The sequence below is a fragment of the Augochlora pura genome, chromosome 7 (assembly GCF_028453695.1).
Source record: "Augochlora pura isolate Apur16 chromosome 7, APUR_v2.2.1, whole genome shotgun sequence".
NCBI lineage: Eukaryota > Metazoa > Arthropoda > Insecta > Hymenoptera > Halictidae > Augochlora > Augochlora pura.
In genome coordinates this window covers 40,995,816-41,016,168 of record NC_135778.1, presented here as the reverse complement: position 1 = coordinate 41,016,168, position 20,353 = coordinate 40,995,816, and the positions used below count along the sequence as shown (strand labels likewise).

Sequence of the window (20,353 nt, the reverse complement as noted above, 5' to 3'; positions counted from 1 at the left end):
TGGGGAAAATCGAATTTATTTACTTTAACAAACGTTAACTAATTTCTATCTATGCTAACTTACTATTTACGCTTAGCTCCATTATTTAATATTCTATCATAAAATATACACATTTATTGGATTTTTTTATTCAGATTTGAATAACGGACATATAAGGTACATATACATACACATACATATGTGGGATGTGCTATGAGAGTTCCAGACAGAATTGTTCTTAATATCTGTTTCATAAAACAGCTACTGTATGCAATAAGAAAGTTCCTATATCATTCGCTTAGTTATCTTCGTAGATGACAATTTTCTTTACATATATATATATATATATAAGTGCTTATATATACATAATCTAACTGTGTTCAATATAGCTCCATTAACGTCAGTACGTTTTTACAAATCACTTTGCATCTAATCAATTCTGACAGTAATTTCACAATGTTTATCGTAGTTTTTCATTCCGTATTACACGCTTTTTCGTATTCTCGGAAACAGATATCGTGCTATTTGCTGACAAAAGATAAGCAATCTGTCAGGTGTGTGGGCTTCCTAACATGTTTAATCAGTCTTACATAGTCCTAAGGATGTATGTATAATAAATTATGCTGTATGCCTAGTAGAAAATATAAGCAACATTTAAATGAATGTCTATAAGATAATTAGAGAATTACATTTAAAATGTAACGAATTAAACTATTCTAGAAGCATAAGTATAAAATATTGTTGAACAAGAATTTCATTGATCTATGCACTCGATTTTGGGGGTGGATTTTCTGTAAATGTATAATATTATGACATCGATATTTCTCATGATTGTCTTCATTATTTTACATTGGATTACTAATGTAGTAAGAATAAATATGACACATTTTCTGCGATCGTCAATAAATTAATTCTGCGCGTAAGTATACTAAATTATTATTAACTAAATATATTTACGTATAAGGTTTTATTCGTACGATGAAAATTGTAATAATCAAGTAAGTCCTTCAATCCTGAATCGATTTTATTTGTAACCAAATTGCTACAGAATGTTCTTTGCAAATTGGACAACATCGTCAAGCTGGATCTCCATAGTGTAGAAAGCCTACAACCAACAGACGATCTCTAATATTTGAAACAGTAACTGATAAAATATAATTTCAATGTTCCATTCGTCCATAATTGTACTGCGATCGATCGAATTTATTTAATCGAAATATAAAACGAGGGTGGACGAAAACTATACTATTCGCCTTACCTGTAGGATTGTCTACAATTTTGTCAACATTCAAATTTTGCAGCCAATGGTAGTTTATCATCAGTCCTGAGCGAGCGTGTAGTTGTTATTAATACATATCTCCGGCATATAATTTCCGCATTTCGGGAAATTCTTTGGTACGGGCGGTAAATCTTCTTGCTCTCCAACGCGTATGATCATTTCCATACCGCTTAGTTGATGATAAATGAAGTGGCAATGGAAGAACCAATATCCTTGAAAAAGAATGAAGAGATAGTCGGTTAATAAACGATTATATTATCGATTAACCTGAAATTAAACGATAACAATCGATGACTTATTATATGACTAATCGGTAGCTAGAGTTAGCCTTGTTACTATATTTACCGCAGCAAGAATGGCACTTGTGTAATTATTAGAGGTCAGTAAATCAAGATTACAGATAAGGAACGCATAGATAGATGCGGATTATACTATACTAATAATACTACAGAAGGCTGAAACTTATTTAAAATAGATATTGTATTCATTAATAATTCGATGAAACAAACGACAATACCTGGATTACTAGCTTGGAATTTAAGTATAACAAAGCCGTTGTTTGGCACGGCAATGGTATCCTTCTTCGGTGGGTCGATCAGGTTTCTCTCTATCTTATTCTCCGCATCCAGTTGCTTCACGTAATCGACAGTGATGTAGCTGGTAGAATTGCCGCTGGGACCAAGTGGCTGGCCCATGCTCACCACACTGAACGCGTAGCCGTGTATGTGGAAAGGATGCTCTACTCCAATTGCGTGAACTACGATTACGATATGTAGATGATTGTTTACTAGCGAAACTTTCAATCCATTAAGTGCTAATTCATTGAGAAGTACTCTAATTTCGTCGTGCATGTTTAATCCATTGTTTAGTTATTCGTTTGAGGAAAATGATCGAACTTTTTGTACTAGAATTTTTCATCCGCATAAATAAACGTTTGAAGCATTCATCCAAATTTTCATAAGACGTTTTATTGAATGCGCACGCGAGATTCCAGATATTTAGGTTCAGTTGTCTTCTTTGAATTCGTTCAGAAATATTAGATTAAAAACGCAAGAATGAAATGAAATGAAATATCTCTTTCATAGCTGTAGAAAGTAATGAATTTTACTTACACTGATCGACTAGTATGATTTCCACGATAGCGTTGAACGCGATATCGATCATGTGCGTGCACGTGCAATTAACGGTGCAGCCACGAGGCAAGTTTTGAGAATTGCAGAATTGACCTATCGGAATGTCCTCCGGCTGAGATATCGGCGGCGCGGGTGCACTCTCGTAAGTCAAGCTGTCTATTAATTGGCTTGCAACTTCGTTTGGTATTGGAACTGCGTGCATGGAAAGAACGTCAGAATTACAGCGGCAATATGCCAGCACAGTGCCTCGTAGAGAAATCTTACCTAGGAAACTCTTGTATGTGTTTGGCGTGAAAAACTGTTGCAAATTATGATGAACGACAGATATGGGCAGATAAAATGTTTGATCGGGTTCTGCCTGTAAAACAACTTCGTCGACGGGTTCGGCACTTTTAAGCTGACTTACGCAAACCGCGTTAGCCACTTCTTGCTCGCAATTCCCTATCGTTGGATTCAGTATCTGCGAATTTTTTACTTGTCTTTAGTAAAACATAAACACATCGAAACGTCGTCGAAATATTTGTCAAGTGTGGTAATAATGAACTCGGAGCTTACGGTTCCGTTGGCAAGTCCGCCAGAATAAGTCGGTTCGTCGATAAACGGTGTCATCGACGCGTTATTGTATTGCAGTATGGCTAATTGTTGAATACCCATGTCGCACTCCTCTAACGCTCGAAGTTGTATCCAATAGGCGCCTGGGCTTTGATCCGTATTTATTACGAAATCGTATCGTTCACCTGTGGAAACGAAAACGTGAGAAATATAAATTAGCAAAATCACCGTCGGTCATTTTACCGGCCGGTTTAAAAAAATTAAAATTAGAGGAAAGTTTCGTCCAAAAATGCTATCAGACCTTGTGAATCTGTGTATGCCATAAATGCGTCGAGATCCTTAAAAATTGTTATCAGTTTCTGGTGTTAACTGTATCATACCTGCATACGAAACGATAGATGTCACGACGACCGGTTGCACGGACTCCCCATCCGTCGCAATTACAGTCAGATTGTGACCTTCAATTGTTAATTCTCCGGGGCAATTGCTGCAGAAAGAGTTGATCATACGGAAACGGTAACGATTATTGGCATCCACTCGGACAACTTCCATAGTACTGTTTGCTGTATAACCAGTTTTATCCTAAATTATAAAGTGTTTCATTAGAAGTATTTGGCGAAACAATAATTCGTCGATACTGCAACAGGATGAAAATTTGTAAAATGTCTGTTCCGTGAGAAGACTTTTTCAAAAATTCTTTTTCCTCTTTAGTAAAATGGAACTTACCGTTCCATTAGTTAAGAATTGTCCCCTTCCATTGATTAACAAAGCGTCAGCCTGCTGACCGATTACACCCGACTGACGACCCGGAAAACGTTCGACAGAGTTTTCGTTCATCCAATCGCTAAGGAAAAGCACATGACTCGAAAGATCGTAATCATAAAGATCTTTGCTAGGATCTTGTTCTGCTGGTAGCCGAACGATAAGGCTACCAGCAACACCGTTCATTTTCTGTAACCCAACGTGGGAATGCCAAAAGTGAGTGCCACTGTTATTCGCATAAAATTGGTACCTTTAAAAAATAAGAATTCTCATTATTTCATTGCCTTAAAATTGGTATCGGTCGAAGAGCAGAGATTCCAAGAGAACGACTAGAAATAAGAACCGCAGCGTACCACGGTATGCATTGTCATTTCATGAAGGATTAAATCAACCCATCCTTTAGCAACCTGGCGCTTTTTCACGTTTAGCCGTACACGACTCTTATCTACAAAGATAATCGAAATACCGAATACAATTTTGCTGAGAATGAAAATTATATGAACTGTAAATTATAAGTTCGATATGATAATCGGAATTGGCTTTCGCGCATTGATACGCTATTGTGTGGAATATTCATTTATTGAACATTTTTTATGACCTTTTTGGAACCACCAAGAATTTCGGTTCTCGCGCACCAGCAATGATTACCTGAACTTGTCTCCAGACGCAATCGGGCACTGAGTAACGAATGGAACTCCGTCGTAATATTGAGTACCTTCCTGAAACAATCCGTGCCAATGGATCGTAATATGCTCCTCGGGGATCATGTTTTCAACGTCGACCACGATGAAATCGCCCAAGCAGACTTGTATACTTGGTCCCGGAAGCATTCTGTTCACCGACAAGTAACTTCGTTGCACCCCATTCGCAATCGCGCACTGGCAATTGGGGCAGATGGTTGTGCTGCTGTCCGGGGAGCAATAGTTGCATGCCCTACGAAATTACTTGCTCGTTAATTCTTCTTCGTTTGTTTAAAAATCAGCTCCGTCATCGAATCACGAAGAGAAATAAATATTTTGAGGAGACGGATGGTTTCACGCACTCGTATCACGCTACAAAATATATTTTTAAATACTCTAAATCGACGTATTTCGTGCCATCTTCCATACACGCATTTTTGCCTTTGCGACTAACTCGGCAAGAATCATTTGTTGGCGTAACAAATATTTAATTTCCTCTATATCGGCAATGATAAGTAGCCTTTTTGGCATGAAATGAATCCAGGGATATTTTGCACATTTTTATATTTACAAAATATTCTTTTAGTATCTCGCAATCGGTTACCGTACTTTAGGTCAGCTGACAAGATAAGAAAACGTAGATATGATACAATTATCTGTCATGTTGGATAATCTGATTTTTAACTACTGTGTAATTCTCCAATATATCTAAATATAGTTTTAAATAAGGTATTCTCTACGTAACGTTTTGATAAAAATGTGTCATAATTTTCTTAATGCTTACGCGCCGTAGACAGGATAGCGTTCAACTACGAAGTGGTAATAGCAATTCTTCGGTTTACCCTCCTCGCAGGAACGTGCACAGTCAAGAGAACTCGACAATAAAGGATTATTGTACAACTCGTAACTCATACAGTTCGTTTCATTAACCGGTGTCATTCCACATATTCCAGGTACATAACCGGCTATTATCTCCGAGCTCGACTTATCCGCACCTACGATTATAAGTGAAAAAATGCTATTAAATATAATGTCTTTTTTTTCATTCAAATCGACTGAATTGAAATTAGAATTATTATATTGTTGTCAAATTTTCTGAGAATTAATAAGATTTTCTGTCCTTATTAATGTATTTTATACGACCACCTTATAGAATTAAAATAATAACAATAATAATAATAATGATAACGATATGCCTCTTTGACGTTAACGTATAGCGTTGTCGAATCGATCATATCCGGATGTAGAGGATTAAATGAAAGGAGATTAATTATATAATTAGAAAATAATTGTTATATAAAATTAGAAAAATGGTATTTTAGAATTTATGAAAAATCGAAAAATATCTTTTGTCCTTTGAAATGAATCTCATTAAAAGATTTGCGTGTCAACGTAATGACTGAATCGAATAAAAGTCCCAAATAATAAACGAAAATACATTTTAATCTCTTATTGTAACGTTTAGTAAAACTGTAAAAAATGTTCGTACCGAAGATGAGAAGCGCAGAACACAAAAGTGCATCCCTCAAGATGTTCATCTTGCTTGTGGCGTAAGAAAGTAATTTCTTCTTATATAAGCAGTTCGAAACAATAATTATCCTCTGTTTTGCTTCAAAATCTTTTATTATGGCTTAAGACTATTGTTGATGCAATTACACTTCATTGTTTTCTTATCATTTCGCAATGCAACGACAGTGCAATTACACTGCAATTACAAACATTTTAAGCTAGTACAACGCAGCAAGGTCCCAAATTTATCTTATTACAGATCGTTTGCTGATTGAAAGGCGAATTTAATCAAAACCGGGCGTCTTGTTTTTACTTATTTCTCGCAAGTACAACGTGTTACGATCGATTTCGGAACCTTTGAAACAACAGCGTACATCTTTATCGATGTCTTAAGGAAATGTATATTTACAATATCTCTGACGATCTTTTCTGTTGCTTCCTTATCCAAATCGAACAATCTATCTAATTCAAATTTCTTCTCTTTTACCTGACTTTTTTTTTATAGAGAGATGATAGATATCTTGGAAAAAGGATATATGCAAATATAAGATGAATGCTCAAGACATTTTAGACATTTCTAAATTAGCAATAATACGACACCTTTGATCTGTAGCATAACGCGAAAAGAGCATAATGTAGCGTAAGGAGCTGTTCTTTCGATCTTTAGTAGAAGCGGTACGCAATGATCAGACACGTGCTTAAAATTCCATGCGGTACCGTCGGCAGCAAGTGCGTAAATAAATGTCCAAATTCGACTTCTTCAGCCACAGAGTTTATACAAAGATTACTCTTTTACAATGAATCATCGAATCGTCTGGTACGTTGCTAACAACAGACCAATTTAGATAAATATATGTATATGCGCGCCATACGTTTATTTCGGTGTTACATAAGTTGCACGTGAGAAAGTGGAAAATGCAATTAAAAGTAAACAAGCACGTTTAAAGTGCTCTTGGACCTCTTTGTAATGTTTTACGATAATTATTTCTCTAAGCAACATGAACATATATTCTACTGTCCATTCGTAACTCCATGTGGAATACATTTCGCTTGAAATGTAAAAGATCCTTTGCGCGTCAAATAAATCTTGCTGTTTCGATTGAAGAATACTGTCATAAATAACACGAGAAAAATAACATTGTCATTTATGTAATTAATGTGACAAACAACTTCTTCTTCTGACAAATATCTCGCAATCGTTTGTTATCCACGTTAATTACAATATTGCAATGAGATTTCATGCGACGTTTATGATTTTATGCCAAAAGTATAAAAGTCTCATTTCGATGTACCAGCGTCGCAATACAATGCAGTTACTGTTTAATCTATAGGGTGTCCCACAGATTTCTTCACTTGGTAGCATGTGCTGCAGTTGATAGAAAAATTAAATCACTTTATCTTTCTTAATAAACTACTCAGAATTTGAACGCATTTGTAATTTTTCTTGTACGATTTACTCGATAAAGCCATAATTAATGAGGAGGAACAGCGGTATTGATACACTTAATACCAATTGATAGTACATATTAGAACGAATAATTAGAGTGAAGAACGACATGTATGGATAGTAGTATCAATAATTGTAACAATATAATATTCGCGTATGAAAGTATGTTATCTTTCATAAATTTACAGATATACCACTTATTTTGGAGGAAGTATTGTATCGATACAAATATAGACACATTTGACCACTTATAGATTATCGAAAATGCAACACCTTCAGTCGACAGCAGAATGTGGCCGCGAGCAATCCTCTTGATCCTCGCTTTGAGTACCAGTGTCTACGGTATTATTTTTTGAAATTCTACAATTTAGTGAAAGTCTATAAGATTTAAGCAGCTATTATTTATTATTGTATATTATTAATAGATATTACTAAATTAATTATTTTATCAATTAAAATTATAATTTTTGTCATTGTTGCGACAAGTTATTTGTTTTGCATAATTTCAAATCACTGTGAATGATACGGATTTACTTGTTCACACTTCTAGGAACATTGGAACCACAAATCGTAGGAGGACACGATGCACCAGTAGGAAAATTTCCTTACCAAGCAAGCGTATGGGGAGAATCTTTCTTTAGATGCGGAGGGTCGCTCATTACGGAAAACATGGTTCTTACTGCAGCTAAATGCATTTATGGGTAAATTTCTATTAAAATTTATTGAATTAAAAATAGCGTATATAAAATGTATCACGCAATTCTTTCTTGAATGGTTTCTAAGAAAGAGTTAAAACTCTATCTCGATAAACGAGGAAAATTATATATGACACCTAAAACTTAACAATCAATATATCAAACTGGATTATTACACTTAATTCAATACAGTGTTTGTATTTAATTACACCCTCGTGCACGCTAAATTTGACTTTCAACCTTCTTATCATTGAATGAGTGTTTGCACTTGATAAAAAGTATATTAAGTTCGCCGATTTTATCTTTTCACACTTCCTTTCCTTTGTGCAAAATATGTTTCAGTCATGCTGATACTAATTAAAGATAATTGCTCACGATGATATTACAGTGTATAATATACTACAATACGAAGGAAAGATTATTAATCTAAATCAAATGATTACAGGAAGTCCAAGCTCTCCAACGTAAATCATTGAGAACTATTTTATATCTTTCCACTTCATAATACTTTGATCTATCGAGTTGTTGACTATTTTATTATATTCAATTTCATTTTATTTTTTAGCATTTTGTTAATCATGCAATGCGTTTGTGCAGGATGTTTCCTTCCGAAATCACAGTGGTTGTTGGAACCATATACAGTAACTTTTCAATATCGAAGTCCGCGGAATCATATTCGGTGGAAAAGTTAATTTGGCACCCCGGCTATATGCCGAATATATTCGCAGATGATGTTGGTCTAATATGGTTGAAGACAAAAATTACATTTACCGCAACCATTAAACCAATTCGTCTTGCATCCATAAGTCACGTTGCAGAGGGTGAAAAGGCTATTGTTACTGGCTGGGGAGCAAGATTCGTAAGTTCATCTACAGTTTGTTTGCTACATACACTGTAGTTAAACTTGTATTATAATATATGATAGAGGTAATTTCTGATGAAGAAGACAGCGATGAAATTTATCGTAAACCTGACATTGCATTGCATTCAATTAACAAGAAGTAGTAAGACAAAGAATCCTCCACATTTTATGGAAGATATTTATACTATTTGAATTTAACAGCATTGGAGACAAATTTGAGATACGCCAAACTTTTACTATAAAAAATTCGTTTACAGAAGAACGATCCAATTCAACTTACTTTACAAGAAATTGAATTGAAAGTTATATCACAAAAACAATGCCAACAACAAGCACCACCTAAAACTAACATATTGGACACACACATCTGTACGTTGACAAAAATATTAGAGGGTCTTTGCCTGGTGAGTATTATATTATTTAATACCCGTGATTAAATGTAAATAACCAAATGTCATGTCCGTTAAAATAAAACAATATTTCGATTTTAGAAAAATTTACTTAATTCTTCAAACTAATCTCGAGTATACATATAATAAGCATATAGAAATCGCTTGCAGTTTATCAATTTTATTATTTTTATTTATTAATGATTACTGGATGCTGAACTAATTACTATTGTCTGCAAAAAAGATTTTCCGTTTTCAATAATAAACCTTGTCTTTAAATTAATAATATAATTTCTTTCAGGGCGATGCTGGTGGGCCATTGGTTATAAATCAGGAACAAGTTGGAATCGTCTCATTTGGAGTCCCGTGTGCTCGAGGCTATCCTGACGTGTACACCAATGTGTATAATTATAAAAAATGGATGGCCAAATACACGAAAATGGCAGGGAGTTCTATAGAAATAGATACCAATGCAGCTAATACTGTTACGAAAGTGTGGATGCCAATGTTAATAGCAACATTGACATATTTATATTTTCTTATATAAAATGTCTCATTTTAATATACATTTATATCGAATTGTATCGTACTTATTATATATTGTATAGTTCTCGTATTTATCGTGATAATTGAAGTTTATAGTTGTTTAATATAAAAATTTTTAAAATAATAATAATTTAAAATAAAAATAATTTAATGTTGGTACAGTTGAAAATTACACAAATGAGTAGGGAAATACAACATAACATATTTTTTTTGTTCATTTATTGAGTACCAGGGTTCGAACACATTTGCGATTTTTCTTGAATGATTTGCTCGGCATGATATACTTTCCAACAAATAAGGTAATCTCTAGTTATCTTAAATAGGGGATAGTAATTGATGAGGATGAGCAATGTTATTGATAAGACTTGATACCAATCGGTAGTACGTAGTAGAATGAACAGCTGTGTGCCCACAAGTAGAAGTTGTAGTCCCAATAATGAAAACAGTAGCATCGTGGGATTATTAAATAATGCCTGTATAAAATATAATAAATCATAAGCATGTTTATACAAAATCATTTTAGTGTATTTAATATTGAAATAACGTACATAAAATCTGTAATGATTTGAATTTCCAGGTTCTGCTACTGTACATACTCCTTCGGAGCGATAAGTCTCCTTATTATGCCTTACCACCGAACCATGAGGCCATAAAACTGAATCATTCCATACTTGTGCGTAGGTGTGATTATTACGGTTTTCAATTTTAACCCATCGGCCTAGATGCAACGCTGCTCGATGTAACACGTCACAGTACCTAAATAATTACGGTATTCATCAGTTTTCTGCAAATGAAGGTTTTAATGCAACATTCACAAGTTGAAATTATAAAGTACAAATGCAATTTAATAACGGTAATACAAAAAGGGAGTTCCGTTCATAAACTACTGTATAAAGTACACACCTAACTGGATAAGCTTGAGAAAAATGAGCACTTATTTTTCCAATCCAAAACATAATGACATGTTGAACAACCCACGAAACATTAAAATGTAAATATTGAGGTACAAATATAATAGGTGCAATACCACATATGTAAGCACTACTAGAAGATGTGAATAAAGCTCGTTTTAAACGACGATTGAAATCAGACCTCAGAGTTGCAACTTCTGTCCTAATTGCAGATGCATTCAATGAGCAATTATGCAATGGCTTATCTATATAAAAAAACAGATATTTTAAATTGAATATACAGTATATGACAGTACACAATATACTTTTTTTTCTAAAACTTCAAGCTATTACAAACCCAGTGGATATTTTGTTTTTTTATCATCTTTGCTGTATATGGGTGCTGTTGATATATCAAAGAATGGTGCCGCACTCATACCAAACATTACAAAATATACAGATAAACTTCTGAAACAAAGTAGATATATTAAACAAAACTTTCAGATTTACTATATTTGGCTACATTAATAAATATGTTACAATATACCTACGGATAACATAGATAAAAAATTTTCATTGAATTATGCCTCTCGGCCATGTGATATAGGCACCAACACAATATACTCATCACAATAAGTAGAAGAATTATCCTGTAAAATAATAAATAACATTCTAGATAACGTATATCTCGTCAACATAATGAATAATAAATAATACCTCATGACTTTCTGAGCAGTGTGCAACAAGCGAACGGGCACTGACATATCGATAAGTCGATGTAGTAAAGAATAAATAAATTGTCGTGCCATCATAGTCACAATGAAAATGATTAAGTATGGATCTATTAAATAAAAATTCTGAAACAAGCAGAAAATAGTAAAAAATGTGTTCTTATACATTAATGAATTAATAATAATGTATGTGAATAATATAGCGTACCATACTATAACTATTGTATGAATGAGGTAACCACCACACAGTTCTATATAAATTAAGCATTTGTAAAGAAGCTGCAACAAGGGACACAACCAGAGACAATGCTTCAAACATCAAGTGTCCATCAACGGGTATAACTGGTATAGGTACATGTTTTGGTACTAATGTTTTTACTCCACATAAGTCATCTGATTTTTTGTCATCTACACCACATCCAGTTGATCTTTCACCACTATTACTTCTTACAGTTATATTTGAACTTCCCGAAAAACTAGTTTGTGTTTTAGTCTGACCATTTCGACTAGCACCATTGCGTCTTCCACCAGGCATAATGTCTGAGTTTACATTCCAAATATTCTTTTGTAAATGTATATAATTAAATATGACCTTAGTGACATTCTTTACCGCCTAATAATTTTAGTCTCATGATGAAAGCATAATATAATAAAAATTTATGGTAGATCTAACAAAATAATTTCTACTTCTCTAAATACCTAAATTTGTTCTCAAAGATTGACACAAAATATACAATATTTTGAAATCTTTAAGATTGTAAGTACTTTATACAAAAAGTATGTTTGAACATCGACACAAATAATCCTTCTTTTAGACAATAGAGATACAATTATAGATAACGAAATTATTGTTCCATAATGTTTGTTTTTGCTTTAAACATGAATTAGATGTATATATGCCACTGTTACTGATTTACTGTAGCCATCTAGCGCACGCGGTTGAAACTACATACAGTCATTTCTCAATTCAAGAGATATTTTTCTCGCAATTCAAGAACCTTTTTATCCCCCACTATTCTACTGTGCAGTCATCTCTGCGCAATTCCTTCAATTTTCGTATTTCTTTAAAAATGGTATTTATACATTAAAGTGGGTCGCATTTTGAGCAAACAATTATCTTTCAGAAAAAGATATATGAAGTTTGTCCTATTCACTTGCAACATTTTTTTATTCTATCGCGCTAACATTCAGGGAAATACAATAATAATCTAGATCTTATTCTACTCAACTTGTCGATATATTGCTGGAAACACATACTTTCGAAATAAAACGAAATAAGACTATAAGACGATAAGGACAAATCGAATATCGCGTCGCGTGTTGTAGATGGGGTACCCCAGGAGTACGGATGCGTCAGAAGACCGAGACGCAAGCACAGTAAAGTGAGACGAACTACATTGACTGTCAGTGTGGCTGCTGTAGTTGTCTAATTTCGTGCTATCTTGTTCACTCACTATTTCCTCTCTTTGTTATTGGTAGCACTGTTTAGCTGTGAATCGCCAGCCAATCAGTGCGTCGCAACACGCTGCATTCTCTCAATTCAAGAACCCCGTTGTCCCCAGATATGATTCTCGAGTTAAGAGATTACTGTATGTAGAGCTGTTTCTAGTTTTTTGCAAATAAGCACAAACTAAGTAATGAACGAAATTTTAAATTATATGCAGTACAATATACTTGGGAGTTGTTCAGTACACTTATATACTTTACCTTTTTGAATTACCGATATTTTGAAGAAGTTTTGATATTAATTATGAAAGAAATTTGTAAAAAAGCAAGATGTATATGTTGTACAAATTAGGGCATATCTTTAAAACGATCATTGGCAACACTGATTATGAAATGTTTGCAGAATCCTTTTGGCAAAGTTTTGTAAATATTGGTACAGCACAGCTTCCATTTTGAAAGCGAAGGTACTCGAAAAGCACGTTAAACTGCTCTTCACATACTCTTTGGACGAAAGCGCTGTGTTGTGCGTCTATTTCAGTAGCATCATAATTTCAGTGCAGTTTCATAAACAATTCTAGCGCTTAATTTCGACAAACAAAAGGGAAAATGCAGGGAACTATCATAGAAAACTTGAGTGGTAGAAAGCTTTCAGTGCTTGTAATTTTGCTTATTATAGCGCAAATTGTTTGTTTTCTAATGGGCGGTCTCATCGGTAAGTCGAAAATGTCAACCGTTTCGAAATTGTTTTGGTATACAAACAATTGTTGATGTTAACGACTTTCTCATTTCAAATATACATAACTACTTGCATTTAAAAAATAAATACTAAAGCACGCTTGTTAATAAAACAAATTCTTAAAATGTATTCAGATATTTGAAAAATACGCAATATTGAATCATATTATATCTTTTTATTGTTCATAACTGGTAATTGTTATATATTTTTTAAACATATAAAAATATGGAACATTTAATACAAGATTTCAAAGAATTATAAATGTGCATTCACATTTGTAACTTAGTCCTCTGTTGAATACATTTCTACAAATAAATAACTTTTGATATTTATTTTTTTGGTCAGCCCCGACACCTGCTAGTAGTCAAAATATACTTGGTACACCTTGCAAGGATATTCGTGTGAATGGATCTGAACCTGGAGGAAAAAAATGGTTTTATTCAAGAGGAAAAGGATCTTGTAAACCTGTTGATATGGACCATTTTAGCTTTGATAGTCATCACCAGGCATACCAAGTTGTATACACATTTCAAGTAGGTTTCTTCGAATTTTTTCTCTTAAATATTTGTGTACTATATAAGACTGTTTATATTTAGAAATATCTATTTTTAATTCTCCGTAGATGCCTGTTCCACGAAGTAGAATGCAACTTGATTATTCCAGATGGCAGCAAAATTTAATAGGCGTTTTGCAAGTGGACATTGTTCACCATAGTCAGATAAAAATTGGTATGCAACTAGATCTGGTTTATAAGTTATGTTATTGCTAAGATAGATCTCTCATGTTAATTTCTTTAGCTCCCAGAACCAAAATAACTTTGGATGCCAGACTTGCATATAGAAACAAAGGAGATCCTGATGAAGATTGGAAACCTTATGCTGCCTCTGTAGTGGAAAGAATGTTGGATTGCAGTATTGATGATGTGAATATATAAATTATACAAAATACTTACTTGGAACACAATTATAAATAATTATAATTTACAATTATAAATAACAATTTTTTCAGCCAGTGGAACAGCATTATTATAAGTGCAGTGTGGTACCATTATTTGAATTAGGTTCTCTATTCCATGATTATTACCTCTTAAATATTCGTCTTCCTGCGGACACTGACAGAAATATCAATCAGGGTTTGGGACACATAACTGATTTATGGCTTACTGTAAATATATAACATATTAAGTCACTCTTGCAATGCAAGAATGATAAAATATAATTATCATGTTGTACTTTATAATTTAGGCTATTAACCAGAATGGTGGATTTACAAAGGTTTGGGTAAGTTTGAAGACTATTTATTTCCCAATTGTCATATGTGTCCTTGCGTGGTATTGGAGGAGAGTAAACATGCTTTCAAGATCTCCAGCTCTTTTGGAATATTTACTTTTAGCATTGGGCTCAGCACTATCATTTTTAAATAGTACGTGCTATATTCCATATACTCATTATCTTAATGTAATGTAAGCAGATTTAATTATTTTGTGTATTTCATTTTTTTCAGTGCCCTTAGAGTATTTGACCTTAGCTTATGACATGCCATTTATGCTTTTATTGGGTGATATCAGACAAGGAGTGTTCTATGCTACTCTTTTGTCCTTTTGGCTGGTGTTTGCTGGAGAACATCTCATGGTAAGAATGTAAAATGCGTGTGACGGAACAGCTTGATTTAATATTATATACTAATGACATACATTTTCCTTACACGTTATTCACTGCGCAAACAGATACAGGTAAGTTTATTTATACATAATTGTATACTGTATTTTGATATCATTTGTGACAAATTTCTTTTATTCATTAGGAGGGTGAGCAAAGAAATTCCTTAAAATGTTATTGGCGTCACCTTTCTGCAGTAGGCACAGGGTGTTTATCATTATTTGTGTTCGATATGTGCGAACGTGGAGTACAATTAAGGAATCCATTCTATTCAATTTGGGTTACAGATCTGGGAACTAAATTTGCTGTATCCTTACATAATAGGAAAACAATGATGCCTTATTATTTGAGGATGCTCAAAATAATTGATTAACCTTAACTTAAAAAAACAGTTATCATTTATAATTTTAGCTGGTGTGTCTGCTGGCGTGTATTTAATATTTTTATTTTACATGATATGGAAAGTATTTATGAATATCAGTGCAAAGAGGGCTGCACTGCCTAGCATGAGTTCTGCAAGACGTCTACATTATGAAGGTGTAATCTATCGGTTTAAGTTCTTGATGATAGCAACGTTGCTGTGCGCATCTTTGACCGTTATTGGATTTATCCTTGGCCAAGTACCTATATCTCCTGTTATTTGATTTACATTGTCACTGACATTAAAATTAATTCCAATGTGCTTTATAGCTAGCAGAAGGTCAATGGAAATGGGACGATGAGTTACACTTAGAAATGACATCAGCATTTTTCACCGGTGTATATGGAATGTGGAATATTTATATCATAGCACTGTTATGTCTGTATGCTCCTTCCCATAAGCAATGGCCTATTGAACCATCTGGTGAATATAGATGTCTCTTTCCATTGATAAGGCTGTAATCTTGGTCTAACTGGCTTTCTGATTTCTTACAGAAAATAGTCTTAGCGAGGAAATCGAATTTTCACGTTTGTCAACTGATCCCAATGAAATGTTGTCTCTGACTGCATTTGCGCGAAAAACAGCCGTAGAGTGAATGACATTATACAAGGCGCTAGAGAAGCGGCAACTGACCAACCAAAACTTTTGTACTTAAATTCAGCGTACTATAAGTATGGTTAAACCATGGTTTCTTGATATTTATAGGAGACAACGACTGATAATATTCTAATATCCTTTCGTACCAAATCCTAATTCTTTCATACCAAAATCAACTATTTATTAAAATCAATACTTTTTAAGCATCACTTTCAATCACAACATAGCATCTAATATGCGATTTTTACAAAAGTATTTAACTGAATGTTTAGTATTTTAGTAATGAAGTGGATCCAAAGTGCTCTTTAGATTCATCAAATCGACTTCATTTATACATGTACATGATTATGATGGAGTAACGTGTGATACACATATTTCGGGGGACATTCCATTCTAGATTTAATCGGTATCTATTGAGTAATAATCTTTTACACACTTGGAAATTAAACAGCCATAATACCATCGCTATAATTATAGTAACTATTCTCAATCCAGTAAGTAATTTTATAGACTCTAGTTTTTTTAAGGACGTGTGATCTATTCCGTCGTTTTATATACATATCAATATTGGGCATTTATTCGCAGTTTTGAACACACATTTTATAATTTTTATAATAATAATGTCGTGTATTCAATATTCATTTATTTTACGTTAACACTGAATAACATATTTTTTCACAGTATTAAGTACGTCAATACATTTTTAAGACTTATGAATTACATGAACAAGTTTACAAATTCTGATGCATTATTAATGAAGTCTTAGAATCTAGGACATGCATGCATCAAAGTAGAATTCAAAGAAAAAAAGGTGCAATAAATCATTAATATTCTAAATGGATAATCTTAGTGCACATTATCTACTTACATAGAGTATTTATACTTAAAACAGCAAGACTAGTATTTTCTATGCTTATTAATCTATTTAATGAAATATGTATTAATAGTGTTTTGATAGGATATTTTGTATTGTATAATTGATTGTTCTATTTTTTTAATACTTTTATACATATGACAGGTCCAATGTATCAATATTGTAAAAGATGCGTACTAATATCACAAAATTTTAGTGATGTATTCGACTTATTCACATTTTTCTAATGTATTAACGACTTTTATGTTCACGATTTTTATACATTTTTTAATTAAAACAATTTGTTAGAGCAGCTTTGTTATGTTATTAGTATTAAACATTGTTGAATCCTAAATAAATTTTGTTTCTTTTTTGCATGAATTTATTTTGATGGGAAATATTAAAAAAAAATTACAATTTAAATAATAAGCGTGCAAACTTAATGTACACGCAATATACTATATTACGTCATTATATGGTTAAAAAGATGTCGTCTTGCGTATGCTGTGTGTGTCGTTACAGTTCCGTCTTTTGTTTCAATATTATTAAAACTGATTAAACTTGTACGCAAAACGTAAAACGGATCCATACATATTTCGACAAATATTTTAATTTTCATTAAACTATCTCCGCGATTGTTTCACTTGAAAGGATAATATCGTTGCATAAAATTCTGTTTTCACCGTAAACAGTGCCTGTGTTCGTTAAATTTCTATTAACATGTGTTGAAGGGTTAGTTCCGAATGTCTAGAATCTCTAAGCACCACAGTTCTTGGACTTCATACTGTCGTTTTAAAAAGGTATTTATATTTTACTTACAAGTATTTTATGTTTTATTTGCGTAGAGACAAGGCATCGAACGTAATTCAAATTTAAACTTTACAATATGACATTACTGCGGTCATTTCACATTGTTACTAAGGTCTAGTGATTTCTTTCCGCATGAATTTCGTTTCGGTTGTTAACAGTTACATATGTATGTACGTGATTTCATGATCGTTATTTTTTACATTCATATTACTTATTAACAATTAGAAGTTTAAGTTGTTCTTTGTCGACGTACGTTCCTCGTATACAGTTCCACAACCGTACAGTAAGTTGTTCTTATAAAACTATAATCTTAATATGGTACAGTGAAGCTATTGTTTCGGTAAAATAAAGAAAGCATTTATTTTTTCGCATAGCTAGCTTACAAAAGCGATAATCCATCGGATAATCTTTTGTACCATGCCACGTCGAATTTTGAGTTTGAAAATGGTAACGCGAGTGCGTGGATAATGGAATTTGAATGACTTGTGTTTAAATAAAGGGGGGAGATAAGAAAAGGAGTAGCATTGGTTCTGGGATCCTAGTGACATTGGTCGCGCGTAAGAGTCCACAGCAGGGATTTTATATCGTGCGCGCGCATCCTCTGGCACGACGTGAGACAGAGGTAGAGTAACAGCAGCGAGCAAGAGAACAGTGCAGGAACGAAATCAGATGTGGTGAAGTCCGTGAGTTGACAGGTCGTGGGGTGCACGAGAACAGGCGTTTCGAAGTGGCGGAGGCGGTGGAGGCTCAGGGGAAAGGATTGTTTTTTGTGTGCGCGAGAAACGTGTCGGCAGTAACAAGTCTCTCGGACGGGATCGTCGTTGGTGATGATGAAATGATCCTCTAGCCCGAGGATTTTCGCCTGGTCCGTACGGACAGAGAGGTAGACCGTTTGTATATCGTTGCTGTTCGAGGTATCGTGCGCTCGTTCATCCGTGGAAAACATCGGTGAATGCTGACGTCGCGGATTTAGACTCTTGTGTCGTTTTCCTTCGTGGTCGAGAGAGAGAGAGAGAGAGAGAGCATCGAAGATCTAACGTCTGACTTGCGAGCGTCGCGCGCGCGTGTCTTTGTTTTTTTCTCTCTTCGCCGTCTCTTAGTGCTGAATAACTTGGCCAGTACGGGAAAACAAGAGTGTGTTGTACGGGAGCAGTGAAATACTTTCAGTTGTTCGTGAATATCACGGTGGTAAACAATTCGCAGCAGTCAGAGGCCCTTCCGAAAACGACAATCGAGCTCAGCTGATTGAAGGACTTGCTTCGAAGGGCTCTGCTGCGTTAATAGGCGATAAATATGTCGTCCCCCAGCGCTGGAAAACGACGTATGGACACGGACGTTCTCAAATTGTATCCTTGAAATTCACTTTTATTTCTCCTACTCGTTATTTGTGTCTCTTGTCTTCTTTTTTCTTTCTCCTCCTCTTCCTCCTCCTTCACCTCTTCCCCTACCCTCCACAACATCCCTCCCCTTAACATCACCACTGATGTCCCCTCCCCTCCCCTTCCCCTCGCCTCCCTCCCTCCCTCCCCCCACCTATCTAACCAGTCCTCCCACTACGCCTTGCTGGTTCTCGCTCTTTCTTTCTCTTTCACTCTATCGCACGTGCTTGCAATCGTGTGCAAGAGAGGCCTGCACATGGTTGCGAATGCAACAAGACTACGTAGTATGTGTGAGAGGGTTAGACGTTAGAATCGGTTGTTTATATTAGGCACGTTTGGTTTATAGGTCGACAGAGAAGAATACGGTGCAATGTCAACGGTGTTTCGCGACAACCACGGATATTTAATTTCTTGTTTCGTCGATGACGGGACACAGCTGCTTTTAACCAGCTGACTCTACATCCGTGCGCTTTCTGCGCAGCTTTATATTGCTCGCTGGCGCGCAGGTTCTCTACGTTACCTTCCGATTTGACTTTTTTTCCCTGGTTTAGATTGTATCGTGTCCGTATCGTATTTCGTTCGAAGACTTGTCTTCGATTTTCAAAAAGACTCGGGTGGCGCTGGATATCGTACGGTTTCGTGTAAACAAAAGTTAATATTTCGTGTCATGTCAAAAAGCATGTCGAGGTTACGTTCGGATTTAAAATAAAGTGAAGCGCGACAAACGGTAATTGCTACGTTATTGGTATCTATTAATTCCGTCCGAATGTTTCAAGAATGACGCAAAGTGACAAAACACGTTTGCGATACTTTTGTCATAGAAGACATCGTTTTTCTGATCAATTGTGTAACAACGTTAGCGGTTAATTATTTCCGTTGCCAGACAGACGTTGATGAACGAGTCGTATTAGGTGCAAAGAACAAAGGTAAACTTTCATAAAAGCTAATAAAAAAAACATTCGACGGTATTTCTTTGTCAACTTTGATGGTTACATAAAC

General features: G+C 34.5%; 5 protein-coding genes across 9 annotated transcripts in view; 3 read left to right on the top strand and 2 right to left on the bottom strand.

Annotated features, from left to right (window-relative positions):
• Positions 1-1,036: 1,036 nt before the first annotated feature.
• On the bottom strand, positions 1,037-5,923 carry LOC144472650 (uncharacterized). Its single transcript, XM_078185940.1, has 11 exons — positions 5,875-5,923; positions 5,170-5,380; positions 4,354-4,638; positions 3,670-3,955; positions 3,324-3,525; positions 2,947-3,128; positions 2,656-2,851; positions 2,371-2,583; positions 1,776-2,015; positions 1,238-1,470; positions 1,037-1,084 (listed from the first exon to the last, which is right to left on the bottom strand). Exons 1-10 carry the CDS (start codon positions 5,921-5,923, stop codon positions 1,298-1,300), a joined length of 2,037 nt encoding a protein of 678 aa, XP_078042066.1. The 3' UTR covers positions 1,037-1,084; positions 1,238-1,297.
• A 1,701-nt stretch (positions 5,924-7,624) lies between these two features.
• LOC144473226 (chymotrypsin-1-like) lies at positions 7,625-9,878 on the top strand. Its single transcript, XM_078186913.1, has 5 exons — positions 7,625-7,683; positions 7,892-8,042; positions 8,634-8,895; positions 9,156-9,302; positions 9,589-9,878. Exons 1-5 carry the CDS (start codon positions 7,632-7,634, stop codon positions 9,832-9,834), a joined length of 858 nt encoding a protein of 285 aa, XP_078043039.1. The 5' UTR covers positions 7,625-7,631; the 3' UTR covers positions 9,835-9,878.
• A 145-nt stretch (positions 9,879-10,023) lies between these two features.
• LOC144473225 (transmembrane protein 39A) lies at positions 10,024-12,706 on the bottom strand. 5 transcript variants are annotated; one of them, XM_078186908.1, is made up of 8 exons: positions 12,408-12,706; positions 11,663-11,994; positions 11,441-11,580; positions 11,275-11,373; positions 11,082-11,191; positions 10,737-10,989; positions 10,382-10,589; positions 10,026-10,306 (listed from the first exon to the last, which is right to left on the bottom strand). In XM_078186908.1, the coding sequence occupies exons 2-8, from the start codon at positions 11,987-11,989 to the stop codon at positions 10,052-10,054; spliced, it is 1,392 nt and encodes a 463-aa protein (XP_078043034.1). In that variant the 5' UTR covers positions 11,990-11,994; positions 12,408-12,706; the 3' UTR covers positions 10,026-10,051. The 5 variants fall into 5 exon arrangements, with proteins under 5 accessions (XP_078043038.1, XP_078043034.1, XP_078043033.1 ...); XM_078186907.1 differs by lacking the exon at positions 12,408-12,706 and adding an exon at positions 12,154-12,391 and having other exon boundaries at positions 11,663-12,067; XM_078186909.1 differs by lacking the exon at positions 12,408-12,706 and adding an exon at positions 12,154-12,391.
• A 651-nt stretch (positions 12,707-13,357) lies between these two features.
• Positions 13,358-17,470, top strand: Wls (Wnt ligand secretion mediator). Its single transcript, XM_078186439.1, has 12 exons — positions 13,358-13,612; positions 13,982-14,169; positions 14,259-14,364; positions 14,434-14,558; positions 14,645-14,800; positions 14,881-15,058; positions 15,140-15,267; positions 15,363-15,368; positions 15,440-15,601; positions 15,687-15,914; positions 15,985-16,138; positions 16,210-17,470. The coding sequence occupies exons 1-12, from the start codon at positions 13,507-13,509 to the stop codon at positions 16,308-16,310; spliced, it is 1,638 nt and encodes a 545-aa protein (XP_078042565.1). The 5' UTR covers positions 13,358-13,506; the 3' UTR covers positions 16,311-17,470.
• Positions 17,471-18,540: 1,070 nt separating this feature from the next.
• Positions 18,541-20,353, top strand: part of Ubce2h (ubiquitin conjugating enzyme E2H) — a 50,066-nt gene continuing 48,253 nt past the window's right edge. Inside the window, exon 1 of the mRNA XM_078186076.1 lies at positions 18,541-19,321. Coding sequence (XP_078042202.1) covers positions 19,269-19,321 — 53 coding nt within the window. The 5' untranslated portion in view covers positions 18,541-19,268. The remainder of the gene's footprint in view (positions 19,322-20,353) is intronic.

What these genes read in the sequence shown, in the direction of transcription:
- LOC144472650 (XM_078185940.1), bottom strand. Translation starts at nt 5,923, where the DNA reads ATGAACATCTTGAGGGATGCACTTTTGTGTTCTGCGCTTCTCATCTTC. An exon ending in GCGGACTTGCCAACGGAACC is followed by an intron (nt 2,852 to 2,946) that starts GTAAGCTCCGAG and finishes AAAAATTCGCAG; the next exon opens with ATACTGAATCCAACGATAGG. An exon ending in CACATACAAGAGTTTCCTAG is followed by an intron (nt 2,584 to 2,655) that starts GTAAGATTTCTC and finishes CCATGCACGCAG; the next exon opens with TTCCAATACCAAACGAAGTT.
- LOC144473226 (XM_078186913.1), top strand. Translation starts at nt 7,632, where the DNA reads ATGTGGCCGCGAGCAATCCTCTTGATCCTCGCTTTGAGTACCAGTGTC. An exon ending in TTTGAGTACCAGTGTCTACG is followed by an intron (nt 7,684 to 7,891) that starts GTATTATTTTTT and finishes TCACACTTCTAG; the next exon opens with GAACATTGGAACCACAAATC. An exon ending in CTGGCTGGGGAGCAAGATTC is followed by an intron (nt 8,896 to 9,155) that starts GTAAGTTCATCT and finishes ATTCGTTTACAG; the next exon opens with AAGAACGATCCAATTCAACT.
- LOC144473225 (XM_078186908.1), bottom strand. Translation starts at nt 11,989, where the DNA reads ATGCCTGGTGGAAGACGCAATGGTGCTAGTCGAAATGGTCAGACTAAA. An exon ending in CATACAATAGTTATAGTATG is followed by an intron (nt 11,581 to 11,662) that starts GTACGCTATATT and finishes TGCTTGTTTCAG; the next exon opens with AATTTTTATTTAATAGATCC. An exon ending in ACTGCTCAGAAAGTCATGAG is followed by an intron (nt 11,374 to 11,440) that starts GTATTATTTATT and finishes ATTATTTTACAG; the next exon opens with GATAATTCTTCTACTTATTG.
- Wls (XM_078186439.1), top strand. Translation starts at nt 13,507, where the DNA reads ATGCAGGGAACTATCATAGAAAACTTGAGTGGTAGAAAGCTTTCAGTG. An exon ending in AAGTTGTATACACATTTCAA is followed by an intron (nt 14,170 to 14,258) that starts GTAGGTTTCTTC and finishes AATTCTCCGTAG; the next exon opens with ATGCCTGTTCCACGAAGTAG. An exon ending in ATCTGGGAACTAAATTTGCT is followed by an intron (nt 15,602 to 15,686) that starts GTATCCTTACAT and finishes TTAAAAAAACAG; the next exon opens with TTATCATTTATAATTTTAGC.